A 17,764-nucleotide genomic window follows, 5' to 3' on the forward strand; every position below is an offset into this window, starting at 1 on the left:
GTGCAATCAGGAGGAAATTTTATATAACGCTGCAAGTAATAAATAAATTATGCATAGCAAGACTAAATTCAGAATAAGTATACTGTGAAACAAAATACATTAGAATAGTTGAAGAAAGAATTAATTACAGCTTTAGGGTATAAACAGTAATGCATCTCAGGCAGAAGCAAACAACAGAACTGAAGGAAGGATGATTGTGGGCCGAGTTTGTTCAAGAGAAACAACATTTACAGGTGGGAAAATGCATCTGATCTCAGAGGATGACAATTTAATTACTTGCAGAGAACCAGCACAAGCTTTATGCATGTTAAATCCCACCAAGAAGTAGGGCATTAGAGATACTCTTTGTACATATGGCTTGAGGTCTGGGCAGAAGTGCGTTTTACTGAGTGAACAAGCTCCCTCTACATCTTCCTGATGTCCTAACTCAATTCCACAGCCACTCAAGCAAAGGATGTTTTCACAAACAGCAGAATTAGAATAATTTCCTGAAATCTTGAAGTGGCAGCAATTCATAAATACATAAGCCTCTAACTATGTGGAAATTTCCTAAGAAAGGTAATTTGCAAAACTATGCTAGGGAGGCATTACCCAGTCTTAAAGTAAGTAAACAGCACATCTGGTAAACTGAAAGTTGACAGCAGAAAACCTATGTATTAAATACATACTCTGTATTCATCTTGGCATCGCAAATTAATTGACACCTACATTAATTACTGTTGTGAACTCTTAAGCTCTTCTGCACCACAACTAATTCCCTTGCACTTCCAATATGTAACCAAACACAACACGTAACCAGTTAACTTACCATTCTGACTACAAACTCAACCATAACTACGTAACATTCTCTATAACACATTTACAGATACAATCTGTTATTCTGCATATAGGAAACTATGAAGCAGCAACCATATTTCTACAATGTCATCTGAATTGAAAATAAAAGCATGGGCATCTCTTCTGGTTAAATGTAAAAGTGCAAAGGAGATGGCTGTGGAACCAGAGGGTGAATACGTTTGGGCAATTTGGTATTAAGAAGGTCCCCAAAGTTTTAAGCATATGAAGGAAGTCACGCTTCATATTAACTGACACTTCACTTCTGATACGCAGCTTCATCCAAATCACACATCTCAACAAGAACAGAGCTGTCAGGCAGGTGGATGCGACTTTGCAAGGCATTAGAGTAGATATGTGAAGTTATGTTTAGGTGGAAGTCTACATGGGATTGTTAGCCACACACTTATGGCTGTTCATACTATTTAATGAAAGCTAGATGAGAAAAGATGGTTTGGGAGGCATCTCGTAACAATCCTTTTTACTGGAAGGATTTACTGCATTGAATTCAATATTGTAAATTTAAAAATTGTCGCCTAGAAGTTTATGTATGGTAGAAAAATTTGTTCTTGGAGTATTTTTGATGAAGAAATACTTCTTTTCCACAAGCGCAAACTATAGACTGATGTAATATTTCTGAAGTTAGCTGTCATAATTTCCAGGATAAAGGACTTACCCGAACATAATGTATTTAAATGCAAAGCAGAAGTTCAAAGTGAAAAATAGTTAGAAGTACCCCCACCCACCCCACCCCCCCACACACTTTAGTTTGCTTTTGCTGTCTCAAAAGGGGCAAAGAACAGGTCTGAAACTTGGCATATCAGCTTAAAATTGCCTGCAATGGCTTGATCCAACCCACTGACCAGCCATAAAGGAAATTATCCCAACCTCTTTCTACCAGCCCTAGCTGTTTATTTTCTTTTCTGCTGGCTCAGGCAGTGTTTGTCAAACTCTGCACTAAGCAAATTCAGCATACTAAATGCAGCACTAATCCTACGCCCTCCATCAGTTCTGCTAAGTAAGAGGTGAGCTAGTCCACTGAAAGGTCAGATGAGAGCCAGGATTCACAGCCAGGAGCACAGAAGGGAGAAGGAAACTTCTTTCAACAGTGCATTCTGTTTCTTTGATTCTAGCAATAATATGGATCTTTATCCTTAAGAAAATGAAGACACTAATACATTCTTATCTTCTTGGTAATCTCTATTTCTATCTCAATTTCTGTTACAGGCGATGGGGGGATAGACAGTTAGGAAGTCCTCCAAAGCGACCATCAAAGAATTCAACTGTCAGATTATCAAACAAAAGTGTTGCAGTTTCATGGTCTACTCGTACACTTTCAGAATAAACACTCATTAATTTGTGGGACAAAATGTTATCTCTCTCCTGTGCAGCTTATATAATTTACTGGGGAAGATATGAAAGTACATCCCTGGGACAATATGGCTGAGAGTCTCCGAAATTGCCCCTTGTTTTGCCCTCCCCCTTGACCCAAGACACAGCAACTAACTTCCCAAAACCATCAAAGATACTAGTCTATGTTGAGGAATACTGTTGCTTACTGAAGTTTATAGCACATATATACTTGCATTCTGCAGCCAAATCCTGCTTGAAACAATATTCCAATCTCATCAGGAAATCCTGGCAAGGCTTTCAATTTTTAAGCTGTCATCTCTGACAGAGTTTTGAGAATTACCTTAAAGCTTTCAGGGGAAAATACTCTGATAGAGAACTGCACATGAAAAACAGAAATAGATTAGTTCCCCTTTAAAGTCTGCAATATTTAATCAGAAGAGCTTTCACAGAAAATGAGCAATAACCTTAACTGTGGCACACAGCAGGAAACTAAAATGAATGTATGTTTTAAAAAGTGAACCAATTACAATTTGTGGAGAGGTCATGTTTCTGCTTTTCACATCAAGAGGACAAAGCTCTAAGTCTGAAATGAGCTTTATGAGTGTATTTTCAGTATAAAATGATTTTTAAGTACAAGTTTTATATGTTCTGGATATGGTAAGCTAATTCAAGGACAACTGAAGGTCTGAGCATAAGTCACAAAAGTTCTATCAAGATCTGCAGAAAGAAAGGCAGTGCCTCCCAGAAGAACAGTAAAATGAGTCTTGGTTTCCTTAGCTCCTTGCTTTCCTTTGTTTTGTCTTGACGTAAAGAATGTCCTTGCACCTGCTGTGGCAACTTCATAAACATAAAACCAAGAAAGAGTAAATATTTAGCAGCATACATCAAATTTGACTATCATTAATTAAGACATCACTAACAAAATCCAAGACCAATTATACTTACTACAGCCATGTTTCTTTTTTTTTGAGTTTTGTATTTCCGGGATCTGTTTTTATAGTTAAGCTTAGAATATAACTTTGTATCCTCATCCCTAACATAAATCGAACAGCATGGATGTCCTTAAATATTCTAAAAGGCTCTTAGTGGATACTAAATATTTCAGATAAAGAATCAGAGAAATGTAGATCTGGAAGGGATTTCAAAAGATCACCTAAGCCCATCTCTGCACAGAGGCAATACGAAATATACTACAGTCCATCCCTATGAGATGTTTCATAAACCTCTTCTTATATCTTCTATAATGGAAATTTAACAACTCCCATGGGAAGCATATCTTAGTGTATCACTACCCTTATAGCTGGAAAGCTTCTCTCATCTGTCTTTGCTATAAATATAGGTTACTTATGACAATATTAAGAGAAACTTCCCAATTATAATGATCATGAAGTACCTCCAAGACTATCTAGAGAAGCTACTACAATTTTCAAAGACATTCTGGTGTTTGATACATATACAATTATTTATTGTTTCACCTCATCTTCTTCTGATTCCCTCAGTTATAAAACTAAAATCAGAATTTCTCTACTGAGATTGAGTTTACCTTTAAATTCTTATATCAACATGTCATAGATGTAAAGCCAGTGTTGAACAGCTATCCTGGATTGTGTGGTATTATCTTCATATCAGTAGTTAAAAGCCCAGCACAAAAAAAGTATCACATCATTTTTAACGAAAGTGGTCTTGCATTTTAAGCTCAAGGACGGAGTTCTGTATCCTACTCCAACAGGAAGTTCTGACTTTGAGCACATCAGATAATCTCTGCCTCCTATTTCATCTTTAAAAGGACACTAATATTCCCATTAAAAGCTTTGTGAAGATACTATATGCAAAATATTTCAAATGCTAACAATGAGGAGCACTGCTTTTTAACAGATCTACTGGATGATATAGAAACACGGCATGTCTCTAAGCCAATCTGACAGGAAGCAAAGAACAAAAGAGCAAATAAGATACCGATTTTGCCAAACAGATATTTTTGGTATTGGCTTTTGACTTTATCTATGCTGACTTCTGTCGGCTCATAGTATCTCAATTCTGTTTATAAACAGCTCATGTCTTATGGTGAATTCAAGACAAAAATTGATTCATTTCAATATCAGGTGAAGTACAAAAACCACAGATGTGATACACTCTGCAACTGTGTTAAAGCTACCATAAAGGTAAATTGCTCCATTTCAGGGCTTCCTGAAATCAGGGCATTTTGAATCCTGAATATCATTTATTTAGAATGCTAATTTTAGAATAGTCCAGTTGAGATACAACAAAACTGACATACTGTTTCATGGTTTGTTCAATCATGCACAGAATGGGTAATGTTCTGCTCTCTCATGTTTCTACTTCAAACCAATTCTCATCTAAATTCATACTATATTTATATTTTTAAAGTATAAATCTGTCTTTTCAGCATTGGTGTAGCACAAACCGTATTTGCATCCAAAAAGCTTAGGGCAGCAAATGTCCTGGTTTGCGTATAAAATTGTTTTTCTACTACGGTAACAAATTTCTTGCTGCCATGGCATTCTTGCGATATTTTCCCCTTCATAGTTTTTAAAAAATAAATCTAAAAAATGCATGAAGATTTCAAATAGAATTAAAATTTCATCTTACAGTCACTATTTCACATTCTACCTTATTTCCCCCAATTAAAAAAATCTTTTGTTTTACAAATATTATTTTTATAGATACAATATTGTTTCAGGCTTGCAGTCACGAAAACAACTATACTGCTTGGCTACTGGAAAAACCCTGCCTTTTAGCCTTGTTATGCACCTGAGATGTGTGAAACTGTCTCAATTACAAATATATTACAGAAGACCTAGGGCCTGATCCTGCAACTGTTATAAGCATCCTACAACAGCCATTTATCAGTGATAAGGAAGAACAAATATTGGAGGTGCAAGATTCTGCTGGATCAGGCCTCAAGTTTAAGTGCATTATATAACACATTATATGGTGACATCTCAAAACAAAATACCGTATTTTTAGGTAATGCAGAAGTAACACACACAATTTACATATAGTAATAATTTATTCTGAAATGTTCATTTTAGTCTCTGTTGAGACATCACCCATGTCTCATTAATAAAAGAGCAGCCATCTCACCTCAAATACCAGAATATACAACAAGTTACAGCATAGCAAAAAAATTCTACCTACTTTAAGATAAACTCTAATTCAGGTAAAATAATTTTGTTCAAGGTTTTACAGTTACACAGTTTTCCTTTTTTTTTTTTTCCAGAGCACAAAGAAAGTGTAAATTGTTACACCATAACTATCTATGCACATTATGTGACCACAGAAATGTTAATCATTACTTCAGAAAATGAACCATCAGTTCCATTCATGCAGAAAAGCAGGCTGGGAAGGCTTGTTCAGCAGAAACCATATTACTGTGAATTTCACAGCCACATGATTAATTATTGGGTTAGATGGACTCACAAATACTAAAACGGAGTATACTTTTTTGCATAAATAATACCAATTCTTCCCTGATGTAGTTTAGTCAGTCTGTAATCTAGAAATAATTGATAAAGCAACATGACTGTATCATCTCTATCTGCAGTGTTCCATGACTTCAACGACAAGCAATATTTAAAGGATTATGGGATGGGATGCTAATTAAATATATGTTAAACATACTGTACAAATATACTTGCGTTAGCAATTTTATTCCAAACTGTCCATCAGGTATTCCTCCAAAATATTACCAGTGAAGACAAAGTATACTATCAAATATGGCTTCCAGAACAAGGACCCTCTAACAAGAATCAAAACTATTTACAACAAATAAAAAAAACAAAAGAATCAATCCCCAATCTTTTAAAGTTTCATTTGAAACAAAATTTCTAAATAGCTGCTGTATATAATACATCAGTTTTATTTATTTTTTGTTGCACTTAAACAGAGGTTACCAGGTAAGAGCCAGAGTGACGTTTAGGACTCTGAGTTCCACTGGAGTCTGGATTTTCAGACTTGGAGTCACGTTTCTTCGTGCTGTTATTTACCGGTGTTGGTATCTGTGATGGCCGAGCAGAACTATTGTCCACACTACTCTTCCTGCGGCTTGGATTGTAGTTGAAAGGAGTCACTCTTGCTGCAACAGCACCAATGGGGGAGCTATGTTTGCTTGAGCTACTGGAACTAAATGGTGTACGCTCACTTACAGTACTTTCATTATTTTCTGGTGCAGGAACAGGATTATTCTGCAGAGGCTTTGTTTCAGTGCCTTTCTTGTCTGGACTGTCTATTTGAAAGAAAGAGTTCAGACGGTTTTCTAAACCAATGGTACGAACAGGAACACCTCCATTCCCTGGGGTTTGTTTTTCTTGAATCTCTTTAGAATCTTTACCATTCACACCCCCTTTCTCTGAAACACTGTCAATAACAGGGGGAGTATTTCCAGTTGGTGACCTTCCAGATCGAGGATTGTTAATTGGGCAGTCCTCTATCCTCACCCACACGTCCTCTGTCTTAGAGACAGCTGGTGCCATCTGATAGATGAGAGTTTTGGAATCAGAACCATTTGCGGCACCTGAGGAAGAATGCTGAGGATCATTCATTATCTGAGGAATTTCATTTTCTTTTATTTTTCTCCAAGTACCTTTTGCTGGTGCTTGGCTTTCTTTACTTTGCTTGGGTCCAGAAAGAGAACTTCCGTGTTGCTTTTCATCTTCACTTTTCGCCTTTTCACTTGATTCTGAAGAAGCGGATAGAATTGACGAGGAACTTCCAGTTCTTCGCCAAGTGCTTACACGAGGAAGGGATGAGGAATGCTTACTGTGCTCACGCTTCCATGTTCCTGATCTGTTGATCAGCAATCTAGATGGACTCTCAGAATGAGAACGAGCTATATCATGACGTTTTGCTGGTCTCCCATCATATTCTACAGAAGGGCTGAGATTAGGGGGTAATTTTCGCCAACCACTAGTCTGGGCAGTTGAATGAGTGGATAAAGACATATCAGGAAGAGATGGACTTAAAACTGGGGTCTGTAGTTGAGACCTTGTGGGAGAATCCGGTCTGGAAGGAGACAGAGATTCAAATGAAGCTGACTCTTCTAATTTCCGTCTTAGAGTCGGGCTCGGAGCTTCCTTAATGAAAGTTGACTGACGAACGAGAACAGGTCTCTCAGATCTGTCAGATTCACTTCCACTAGATTTTGCAGATGACATTCTGGATAGTTCAGTCTTTTTGTTTGATCCACCACTGCTGAGAGCCTGGTTTAACCCTTTTGAAGCAGACTCACTTCGTGGAATACTACTGGTACTCTTGGGTAAGGCAGTTTGCTTTGTAAGGTTTTGCTGGCTCATCTGCCTGCCTGGTGACGTATATGACATTCTACCTGAACCTGAAGATTTAGTTGAAGCTGTGCTAGGAGATGATGTCCTTGGCAACTGTGACAGTTTGTTTGGAGGACTTATACCATTTCTTCCCGGGGAAATTGAGTTTCGGCCTGGAGATTGCAGCGGCCTACTTAATGGCTGCTGTTGAGGTCTAGAAGGAGTGGAGTCTCTAGATCCTGATCTAGAAGGTCCTTTACTTGATCCACTCTGGTTCAGCCCTGATGGCTGCCTAGTTACAGGAGCTGGCTCAGGTTTCACTGATGACTTGACTCCTCTTGGAGAACTAGTCAAACTTTGGCCTTCACTGGGACTCTTGGAGTTTGTGTTTTTGAGCGGGGGACCTTTTTTGGAAACAGGACTAGTACTTGAAGAACTATTTCGAACTCCTGGAATATGGATCATTGTCCTACCACGTGAAATTGAAGGCACACTTGTCTGTTGTGGTTGCTTCAACTGGCTTGAAACTTCTGAATTGGAGCGAGCTTTTCCTGTAATTATACTTTTATACACTTTCTTCCCTCCTTTGATTCCCCTACATTCAGATTCTACTTTTTTAGACTCCAGTGTACTCTTCTCTCCTGGCTTCAGAATTCTTGGACCTTTACTACTAGTGAAAGGTTTTTCTTCTTGGTCTGGGGTAAGATGAAATGGTGACCCTAGAGAAATACCAGATTTTAATGAAAGGATAGAATCAGAGTCTGATGAAGCTTGTCTAGATAGCGATGCAGCAGCCGCAGCTTGATGCAAGCTACTAACTATAGAATTTGCACCTTCTTGTATAGCTTTCCAATCAAAGTTCTCTGAATCAGGTGAGAAACCATGTTCTGAATCTGGCCTCTGTATCTCTCTCAAATCCAGTGTTAAATCTTCTGCTAATATACCACCTGTATTTCTGGAATTATTTTTCTCACTTTCACTCTTTATTCTTGAGGGTTTTTTCTTTTTAGGCATAGCAGAACTAATGCATTCCTGCAAAAGATCATCTTCTGAGTCAATACTAAGAGAACTCAGAGAGCTGTTTCTAGAGAAACATACAGGAGTATCTTCAACATGAAATGATTTAGGTGCATAACCAGAAGTCTGTGGTCTGTTTGGTTCCATCTGTGAATCAGTAGCCTCACAGTGTTTCGCAGGTTCTCCTTCTTTGTTGTTATTGTTTTCTTGATCAATATCACTGAGGGAACTAAGAGATGAATTGCAAGAAAAACAAACAGGTGTGTTTTCAATAGCGAATTTCTGCATTTTCTCATCTGTAGCCGCTCCTCTGTCTGGAATATCTTTATTTGACTGAGACAAAGTTTTAGGCTGGCTTCTGCCTGTTGGGTGTTTTTGACAAACTTGTGTCCTGTTACTTGATTGCTGATTTGAAGACTGTTCTGCATTAGTGCAGTCTTTAGTTTCTGTTTCTTTTGCTTCTTTTCCTTTTCTTAATTCTGCCTTCTCCCTTGAAAGGTCAACATCATCATCATCATCAAAGTCTAAAGAACTTAGGGAATCATTCCGTGAAAAACAATAGGGAGTTCCTTCAATAGGTGTGTAATGATGAGGGGAATCAAATGCAAAGCTTCCTCTTACACGCTCTTCATTATTTGGCAATTTGTCATTAAACTCTCTTGAATTATTTTTAAGACTCTGTTTCTTTGTGTCTCTGTTCTCTGCATAGCTTCTTTCATTATTAATATTGCTTTTAGGCTCTGTGGTTTTTCTTATACGTGCTCTGTATTCATTATTTTGGGGAACAGGCTTTACTGGTGATGTTGGCTTCTTCTTCTCACCTTCTGGTTGGTTTTTATTACTTAGAGATGAAGATGCTTGTTGAATTTGATCCATTATCTTCTTCACTCTGAAAGGTTTGTGACTTTTTCCTTTCGGCATAGCTGAGTTAATGCACTCAGCCAGAATATCACCCTCTTCTGTTTTGTCATCATCCAGGCCTGGGGGAGTCAGAGTTGAGCTTTTTGCTCTCTGAGAGTCGTCAGTGCTTCTACCTTCTGTAGGAATGGTGTCTCGCTTTTCAAATTCCCCCGACTCTGCTCCCGTACCCACGCTGTCTACATTGGCCAACTCACTCGGGGGCGATTCTATTGTGAGATCACTCAGAGATGTAGCTGTTGAAAAATTTATTGGTGTACCCTCAACACAATATACCCGTGGCATATCATCTCCTGGTGTAAAACTCACATGCTTTTGGGATTGTAATCTGCTTTGTGAAGGCAAAAGTTTGTAAACTGGCAACTGGCTGGGCTTTCTGGCTACAGGAGGAGGTACTTTTGGAGCAGATGCTTGAGAAGGCTTTTTGGCTTTACGTGAAGACTTTGTTGGCATTGCAGAAATAATACATGCCTCCAATATTTCAATATCATCATCATCAGAATCATCCAGAATGTCTTTTTCTGCTTCAGTAGGCTTCTCCGCTTTCTTGTCTTGCTTATCCTTCGTATCACCTGACTGTTCAGTTTCTGCTTCATTTCCATGTTCATTTTCATGAACTGGAGGCATTATTCTTAACTCTACATCTTTCTGTATAAACGGCTCATCAAGACTCAGAGCACTCAGACTAGAAGAGCAAGAAAACCCATCCGGTGTGCTTTCTGTGGCAAAATGTAATAGTGTATCAGCATCTGGCAGTACCTGAACTCTTTGAACAGCTGCATTTACAGCTGCCTGTCTAGGACCAGGCTCTCTCTTTTCTCCACTAGGTACTTTACCTTTAGCTACATCTCTTTTTACTTGAACTGCTTGGGCAGGGGGTGGTGTTTTACTTCTGCTTGGAGGCATTGTTTGTCCAGGGCTGTCTGGAAGGTCACTGGGACTTATAATACCACTTACCATTCCACTGCAAGGCTCACTTTGAACCGAACTAGCAATTGAACGGCTTTCAAAACTATCCAGGGAACTTACAGAAGTACATCTGCTGAACATGAGCGGTGTTTCCTGCACATAATGTTCTGGTGGGCTTTTAGGAGTTTGTGCACCACTCTTTGAGGGAGATTTGGCACCTGAAGAAAATTCAACAGCTTTATGTCTAGAGGAATCAGAAGGAGACAAACTAGAAGTCTGAAGTCTACTGGATTTTGTTCTGATGTGCTGCGATGTTGATGTGATTTCACTTACTGCACCTTCTGTAGATAGAGCCCCACTGTTTTCCTTTAGTTCTGCTATCTGTAGTGTGTTGTTAGCATCTGTCACACGTGTGGATTGATCACGTCCTATTTCATCTTCAGCTGATGACAAAGATGACAAAGAGCTACACCTTGAAAAACATATTGGGGTATCTTCCACACAGTAAGTTTGTATAGTTTCCTGATTAATAGAAGGAGTTTTACAGGAGGCACTCTTTTGCGCATGACCACCTCTGCTCTGTGCAGAATTTGGGTGAAGCTGATTCTGTCTCTTTGAACCAGCTGAGGGGGCTGATGTGCTCCCACTGCTTGAGGAAATATGGTCAGTTTTAGTGCTTTGCACTGAAGAAGTCTTTGGAAAAGTAAAAGATGGCTTCTGAGAAGGAGGAACTTCTGTTGAGTATTTTAAACTATAATCAATAGGCTGATCAACATGATGTTCCTCTTCATTGTACTTTATACTATAATTAGTTGGCCTGTCTTCCTCTTCATGTTGTTCCTCCTCAGAATAACGTTCACTATAGTTGGTTGGCTTATCATCATCATAATCATCAATGTGGCACAAGGACTGGTTTACTTTCTGATTCATTCCAAGAGTTGAGCCTACTCTGTTCTGATCTGAACCACTGGATCCCCTCGATCTAAAGGAAGAAACACACTCTTGCTGTCCAAAAGGTGACTGATATTTCATGTGTTTATCATCTCCACTTTCAGTATACACAGGGTAGGTTACATTTTGGCTCCTTGACTGCCTTTGTTCATTTTGTTTCATTTCATCATCTATTATATGCTTAGGCCTTGCCCATCTTTCATTCTGAGAGGGACTCTGCCTTCCAGAATTTAACTGTTCATCTGAGTATTTAAGGCTATAATTAATAGGAGTGTCTAGCTCTCCATCATTGTCATCCATATGATTTGCACTATGAATCTTATGTGCCAAGTCAGCTGGATATTGACCATAACTACAAAATTTACTTTCATCATCTTCGGAGTAAGACTCAATGGAAGGTTTCATTTGGCCTCTTTTACCATAGCCATCAGTGCTGCTAACACTATTTAAACTATCATTTGAAGCTCTCTTGTATTCCATTTTTGTGTAAGGCACAGGACATGTCCTGTTTGAATTCTCAGATTTAGGAAAGTACGTATTGGAATGAGTATGGGCAGTGGCTGATCTCCTCTGGGCATTTCTGTCTTCTGTCAAACAGTGCATTTCAGAAGTGGAACCAGAACTTCTGTCTTCTTGGGGAATATGCATGCTTGTTACTTCCTCCATAACTTTGGCAATCTGAGCTGCAGCAGTAGAAATCTGCATTCCTATTCTCTTAGAGGAGTTCCCGGTATTCTCTGCAGCTGGATGATAGGTAGTTAAACCTACTGCTCGATCCCTATCAAGATTTCTGTCTTTCTCAGATCGAGAATTTTCTATATTTCCTCTACTGGAAGAGGAAGAGCCAGGCAACACCGTAGTATTTAAATATGGTGAAAGTACAGTCATATTACCAGCATTAAAACTCTCTGATCTGCATATACCATCATCATGCCGACTGGAGTCCAAGACATACTCACTGTATATATTTTGCTTATGCCTCTGCTTATTACGGTGAGATGCTTTCGGGCTTAAGTTATCAATGTTGTCAAAAGTCTCTGATAAATGCTGAGCATCTAATTCTGCTTCCAGTGCCTTTTGTTTTCTGACATGAAGAGAAGGTAAGCTTGATCCTGGAGACATAATGTTGGCATCCTTATATTTTGCTGGCCTGTTTGCCATGAGGTTTCTTAGAGCTGCAGCGCTACCCATGGCTATCATTTTGTGTTTTGAGTGAATGAGATTTTTCAGCATGCTGACTGCTCCCATGTCCCAGAGCGCCTCCTGATCCTTTGCATTTCGTGCAGAAAGATTCCACAGGGTCCCACATGCATTACTGACTATTGTCAAACTGTGTGACTTCAAGTGTTGTAACAAGGTTTGTAAGCAGCTGTTCTCTCGCAAGATTTGCCTGGTGTTGAGTAATGGAAAGCAAATACCAGTAAGTGGCGTTTCAAAAGGATAAAAACCAAAGCAAAACACAAACCTATTATGCTAGAGGCAAGTTTTGCCCTTAGAAAGGATAATCATGAATTCTCCAGTGCAAATCTATCTCATATTTCCTCTAGCTTTCATCTGAATGCTAATCAAATCCTATTACAAATATAAATAGTTCGCTTTTAGTAGAATTCATCATTAACAAGCAGCAGGTATTAATCCGCATATTCCTGTTATGTAAGTGAAATACTTGCCTTATCAAATGCATTAAAAATTAACTGTACTTAATTAATATACTTAATACATGCATACATATTAAGACTCAGTCATAGAAACTGTTTACTAAATACATATGCGGAACTGCTAAAGATTGTCATAAAAAGTACACCCACCTATGGTCCTCATTAGTAGCAATTAAGCTAGAAACATTTCTTAATATTCCTCCTCCACTTTCTATGATGGCTAAAGTGTTTGTTTGGCTCCGGTATGTCAGTGTGCCGACTAGAAATGCAAGAGCACCATCAACAGCACATATATCAGCTTTGTTCTCAGTGCAGTGTGCTGACAAATTCCATAAGGCACTCAGAACACTTTTTAGGGTGGATTCCTAAGTAAATAACAAAATGACAGAATTAGAGAAGTTTTCAACTATTGATCACAAGCTCTCAGAAATACCTAAGTTAGCTTCAAGGAGTTATGTATGTTCCAATTGCTGCTTTCTGGGCTGATAAGTTAGATGCAGGCAGCAGTGCACACGTTAATACTTTTGTTTGCTTCTCTCCTTCCTTCAGCTATGGATTTGGTATTACTTGCACCAAAGTTTTCAGAAATATGTGCTACAATATTTGTTAGCTGCCATAATGGTAAAAATGGCTTGAATACTAGCTGGCAGGAGACTCTGATGGAATCCAGACTCTGTCTGGATACCAAAAATATATGTAGAAAATTACAGAAGTGGTAGTTATCTATTCACTAACTCAAAAGAGGTTTTATTAAATTGCAAAATTATAAAAAAAGCTATTTCAACAGCACAGTTCATGAAACTGAAGAGCAAAAGCTGTCAACCCTCATAAATAAAAGTACAGAAATACTAGTAGTTTTGAGGTGTCATTGCTACATTGTGGGCTGCTGCTATGTTAACTCAAAGCAACTCTCTTCAAAGCAAGTTACCTAAACCACCCCAAATATTTGACCAACCGCTTTTATCAAAAAGGACAACAATATTTGTGTTTTGTGTAAAATAAATGCAATCTCTCCAAAATTTATCTCAATCATTTATACAGAATACCTTCTTAACTTCTAAAGCACATTCCATTAGTGCTTTCACACTTCCAACTTCTCTTAGAGTCTTTTTACTGTTTACATCTGCTCGCCAGGACAAGTTTCTCAACACACTCGCAATGACCTACAAAATGTGAAAGAAAAATAATGTATCTCAATATAGCTACTTCTAGAGCAGGTTATCAGATTTCCTCCTGGATTTCTGGAATGCTGTGGATTCATTAACAGTGGTCATGTTCAGCTACTGAACTAAAATTTGCTGAAATGTGCTTTTTGTTTTGTTGCCTGCTAGACTGTTCTAACATTTCAGCATGAAGTTTGATCAGAAGTACTGGTTTTTCTGTGTGGGTACCTAAAACAAAGATTTGAAATCAAGTTCCCTGCTTTCCACACATGTTGAAAAATCGGTCCAAATAATCCAGATTTGTGCTTTACTCCAATGTCCACACTACTTATGTAATCTCAGGAGAGATTTATATAATCTTTTCCTCAGCCTTTCTGCTTGTAAAATAGAACAGTAAGACTTGCCTGTCTCTCAGATGGTATGATTACTTTGATTAATGTTTATAAAGCTCTTCGAAATCTTTTAAAAATACGTTGTGTCTTTTACAACCAGAATAGTTTTCTATAGAAGATGAGTAGCCATTCAGCCTATGTCCTTGTCCTTGCTAGTAGCCAGACTGAGATAGGCTGTCACTACAGTGGGCAGTATTAAACTCCATCCATTATGGGCTGCAGTAAGCATGTATATCCCTCATGAAATCTGACAGAAAACTTTTACCTATCGATGCTCTCGTTGTCACAGAAGTGCAATAAGCTTGTTAGATTATGTGATGAATGCTCCCCTGCTCACACCCGCAAGGGAGCAGAGGGAGGCAGTGGCGGATGGAAGAGCCCAGTAATCCCCTGCCCTGGCTGCTCCCAGTCCCACCAGAGGAGCCATCGGCCCATCAGGGGCCCATCTCAGCACGCAGAGAGGAGCACAGGGGCCCAAAGGCGGGTGGGAACCCAAACTAAGGGCTCAGAGGAGGGGGCACCCTGTCCGGGCTCTTTCCAGGGCTCTCTCAGGAGACCCATCACGAAAAGTCGATGGGAACAGCTCTCTGCCCCTTTTAGACTGAGGCAGGTCAGCCTAGAAATCCTGGCCTAGGGATGTGGGACACTTTCTGGGATCCAGGGGAAGAACATTCTGGGACTGTAGAAGACTTATTATGGGATGGGAACCCAGACGTTCCGAAGGCAGGAAATGGAATGGATCTATGTGATTTGGGGAGGCACAGGCATGGGAAAACACAGGGATAAAGGGGACAGAAAGGCACAGTTGCATCTCAATAGTCAGCTGGTTGATATGCTTGTATCGCCGTGCCCTTTGCCTGATGAGCACAGTCCGTCCCATATTCTTATTAAACTCCATTTCTAACTCTTCCCGAGTGAGGGACTTCCTGCTCTGTGTGTGCGTGTGTGCACGTGTATGGGGGTCTACATGCTAGTGGCTGAAGACACACCATGGGTCAGAGGACCCACGTGTCTCTGACTTCCCTTCCAAGAATACTAAATGTACTTAATATCTGCCCTAATACCAAATCAGAGTTTACCCAGTAACTTCTATTGTATTCCTAATTATTTTCTCGGTCGTAACTAGTTAGCTCCTCCTCTAGTGGAGAAAATTTTCTGCGAAAAGTGTTTTAAGAGATAAAGTCAATTTTACTTAAAATTGCTGACTCAAACTGCAAGGAAAACAGGGTTTTCCCTTCCAAAAGCTGTTCCGGCTTGTTTACAGTATATATTAATTAGAATGGATTATAAGTTAATATTTAATAATTTTAAACAAGTTCCACACCAACGAAGAACAGTTCTGCACTCTCAACTCTCAGGATCACCCTAAGCACTTCCTACAGACTTTATTTTCAGGCTGTTTTCTTTACACAGCAGGAGCCATCGGAAGAGACACTCAGGTGTCACACCATTTGCTCATACTTGGAAAGCTTCTTCGGGTGGTGCTGGTGTCAAGAGTAGTTATGTATGACTTGTCAAATCACATTCAGATTCTCTTTTGAAATACAGGTTTCTCTACTATTATTCCCCTATTATTTACTTGCTGCAATTGTAGGAGAAGCCACAATACTGTATTAATTCTCCAGGTAATACCAGTCCATTAACACCATCACTAGCAGACTAAATTAGAGAATCTAAGATCACTCAAACTCATCTTTAAAACTGGACTTCCACTAACAGATCAGTGTCATAAAAGTGAGTTTTATAGCCCATGTGTTATATGTGCTTTGGTAAAAAAAACAGAATATGACCCAGAGATAAGCATTTTTACAAGAAGAAAGTTCTGCTTCATAATTTGTGGAATGAGTACAGATACAAACTTTGCATCAAAGTTAAGGGAGACAATACAACATGACAATAACAATAAAAACAACAACAACAAAAAACAAGCCTGGGATGAATGAAGCATATTTCAAAGAGAAAGCCTAATTAAAAAAAGAGAAGGCTGGCTGTGGACAGCACATTAGAAACTTCATGAAGATGATAGAATCCAAGCATAAAAATAACTGGTGGTGAGGCCAAATGAGTAGAACAAAGGAAAGTATTAGGAAAGGAAAGCAGAAATACAGTATTTTATTACAATGCAATGTAATTCATGGGATGCAAAGTGATGGAAATGTCCAAGCTAAAGAAATACTTCATCTCAAAAGGACATTACCTGCTGTAAGTCTTCACTTTCAGATTTCAATTGGGCTACAAGAGCTCTCATGCAGCCCTTCATAGAACATAATGTAGCCTGTAAGTAACCAGAAGAAAAAATAAAGTGAATAGTATCAAATAACAGGTTAGGTGGCTTGCTTCTGCACAATGTTTTGATATTTTAAGCTAATTGTATCTGAAGTTCAATAAAAGCTTAATAAAATATCTTGCCAACAATAAATATTTGGTCTACAGCTACTAAAAAGTTAAGCATAACTGTAAATTTCTATTCTGGACAATAGATAAGTGGTAAAATTGTGCTAATTTTTTTATTTTTTACAACAGGTCTAGGACTTGATCTGGAACTTTACTACCTTAGAAGCCTTCTTTACTACGTGCCAGACAAAAATCACCTGTGAGCTGGCAATGTTTTGTTACCTACTATCTACTGAGTCTCACAATCATATTTTTTTATATATAATCATATTTTTTTAATATATAAACATAGTATGCAAAATAATATGAATATTTAAGACTGACACAAATATTTCTGACATTTGAAGAATAACTTTTTAAGAATACAATAGCAATTGAAAAAATGTAAGGCTTAAGTTGGAAATTGTGACAAAGCACAACTAAAAATTATTCAAAAACAAAGTATGTGTTAGAACTGTACTACTCATCTGCTAGGGAGCATATACATTTATATCTGAGTGTTTAAGTTTATGCTATAAACTCAGTAACTGCAGCCCTGTTGTGGTTACTCATTGGATGATGTAAAGAGACAATATTTTGTGAAGCTATTCATTTGCAGCAAGGATTTATGCTTTACTCTTGTCTAAAACTTGGAACAAAACCCAAGTTATATGAAGCCTGTTATTTCCATTCAGTCCTGAAACATCTTCCTTTAGAGCAGAAGATAAAAGTCTTCTCAGTACAAAATTATTTTAAGATCCATGGCTTGGCAAACTCTGGGACAAGACATTATTGAAACTTTCTATGTCTTGAAAGCAAAGTCCTTGTGGGAAATTAGGGAACCTATTTTCTCTTATACTAATTTGAAGTAGTGCCCATTATGAGCCAGATATGCTCCAGATATTTAAAAGCAA

At 38.5% G+C, this 17,764-nt stretch overlaps 1 protein-coding gene across 6 annotated transcripts in view; it reads right to left on the reverse strand.

The window, feature by feature from the left end:
* APC (APC regulator of WNT signaling pathway) overlaps nt 1–17,764 on the reverse strand; it is a 317,483-nt gene that overhangs the window by 204,018 nt on the left and 95,701 nt on the right. For 5 of the 6 annotated variants that reach the window (XM_049794815.1, XM_049794814.1, XM_049794812.1 and 2 more), the window contains 4 exons: nt 16,675–16,752; nt 13,969–14,085; nt 13,073–13,287; nt 19–12,654 (listed from right to left, as the gene is read on the reverse strand). In XM_049794815.1, coding sequence (XP_049650772.1) covers nt 6,087–12,654; nt 13,073–13,287; nt 13,969–14,085; nt 16,675–16,752 — 6,978 coding nt within the window. In that variant the 3' untranslated portion in view covers nt 19–6,086. Of the gene's footprint in view, nt 1–18; nt 12,655–13,072; nt 13,288–13,968; nt 14,086–16,674; nt 16,753–17,764 lie in introns of those variants that run through there. The other variant, XR_007505045.1, reaches the window with a different exon arrangement.

Source organism: Accipiter gentilis, chromosome Z (assembly GCF_929443795.1).
Source record: "Accipiter gentilis chromosome Z, bAccGen1.1, whole genome shotgun sequence".
In the NCBI taxonomy this organism is placed as follows: domain Eukaryota; kingdom Metazoa; phylum Chordata; class Aves; order Accipitriformes; family Accipitridae; genus Astur; species Astur gentilis.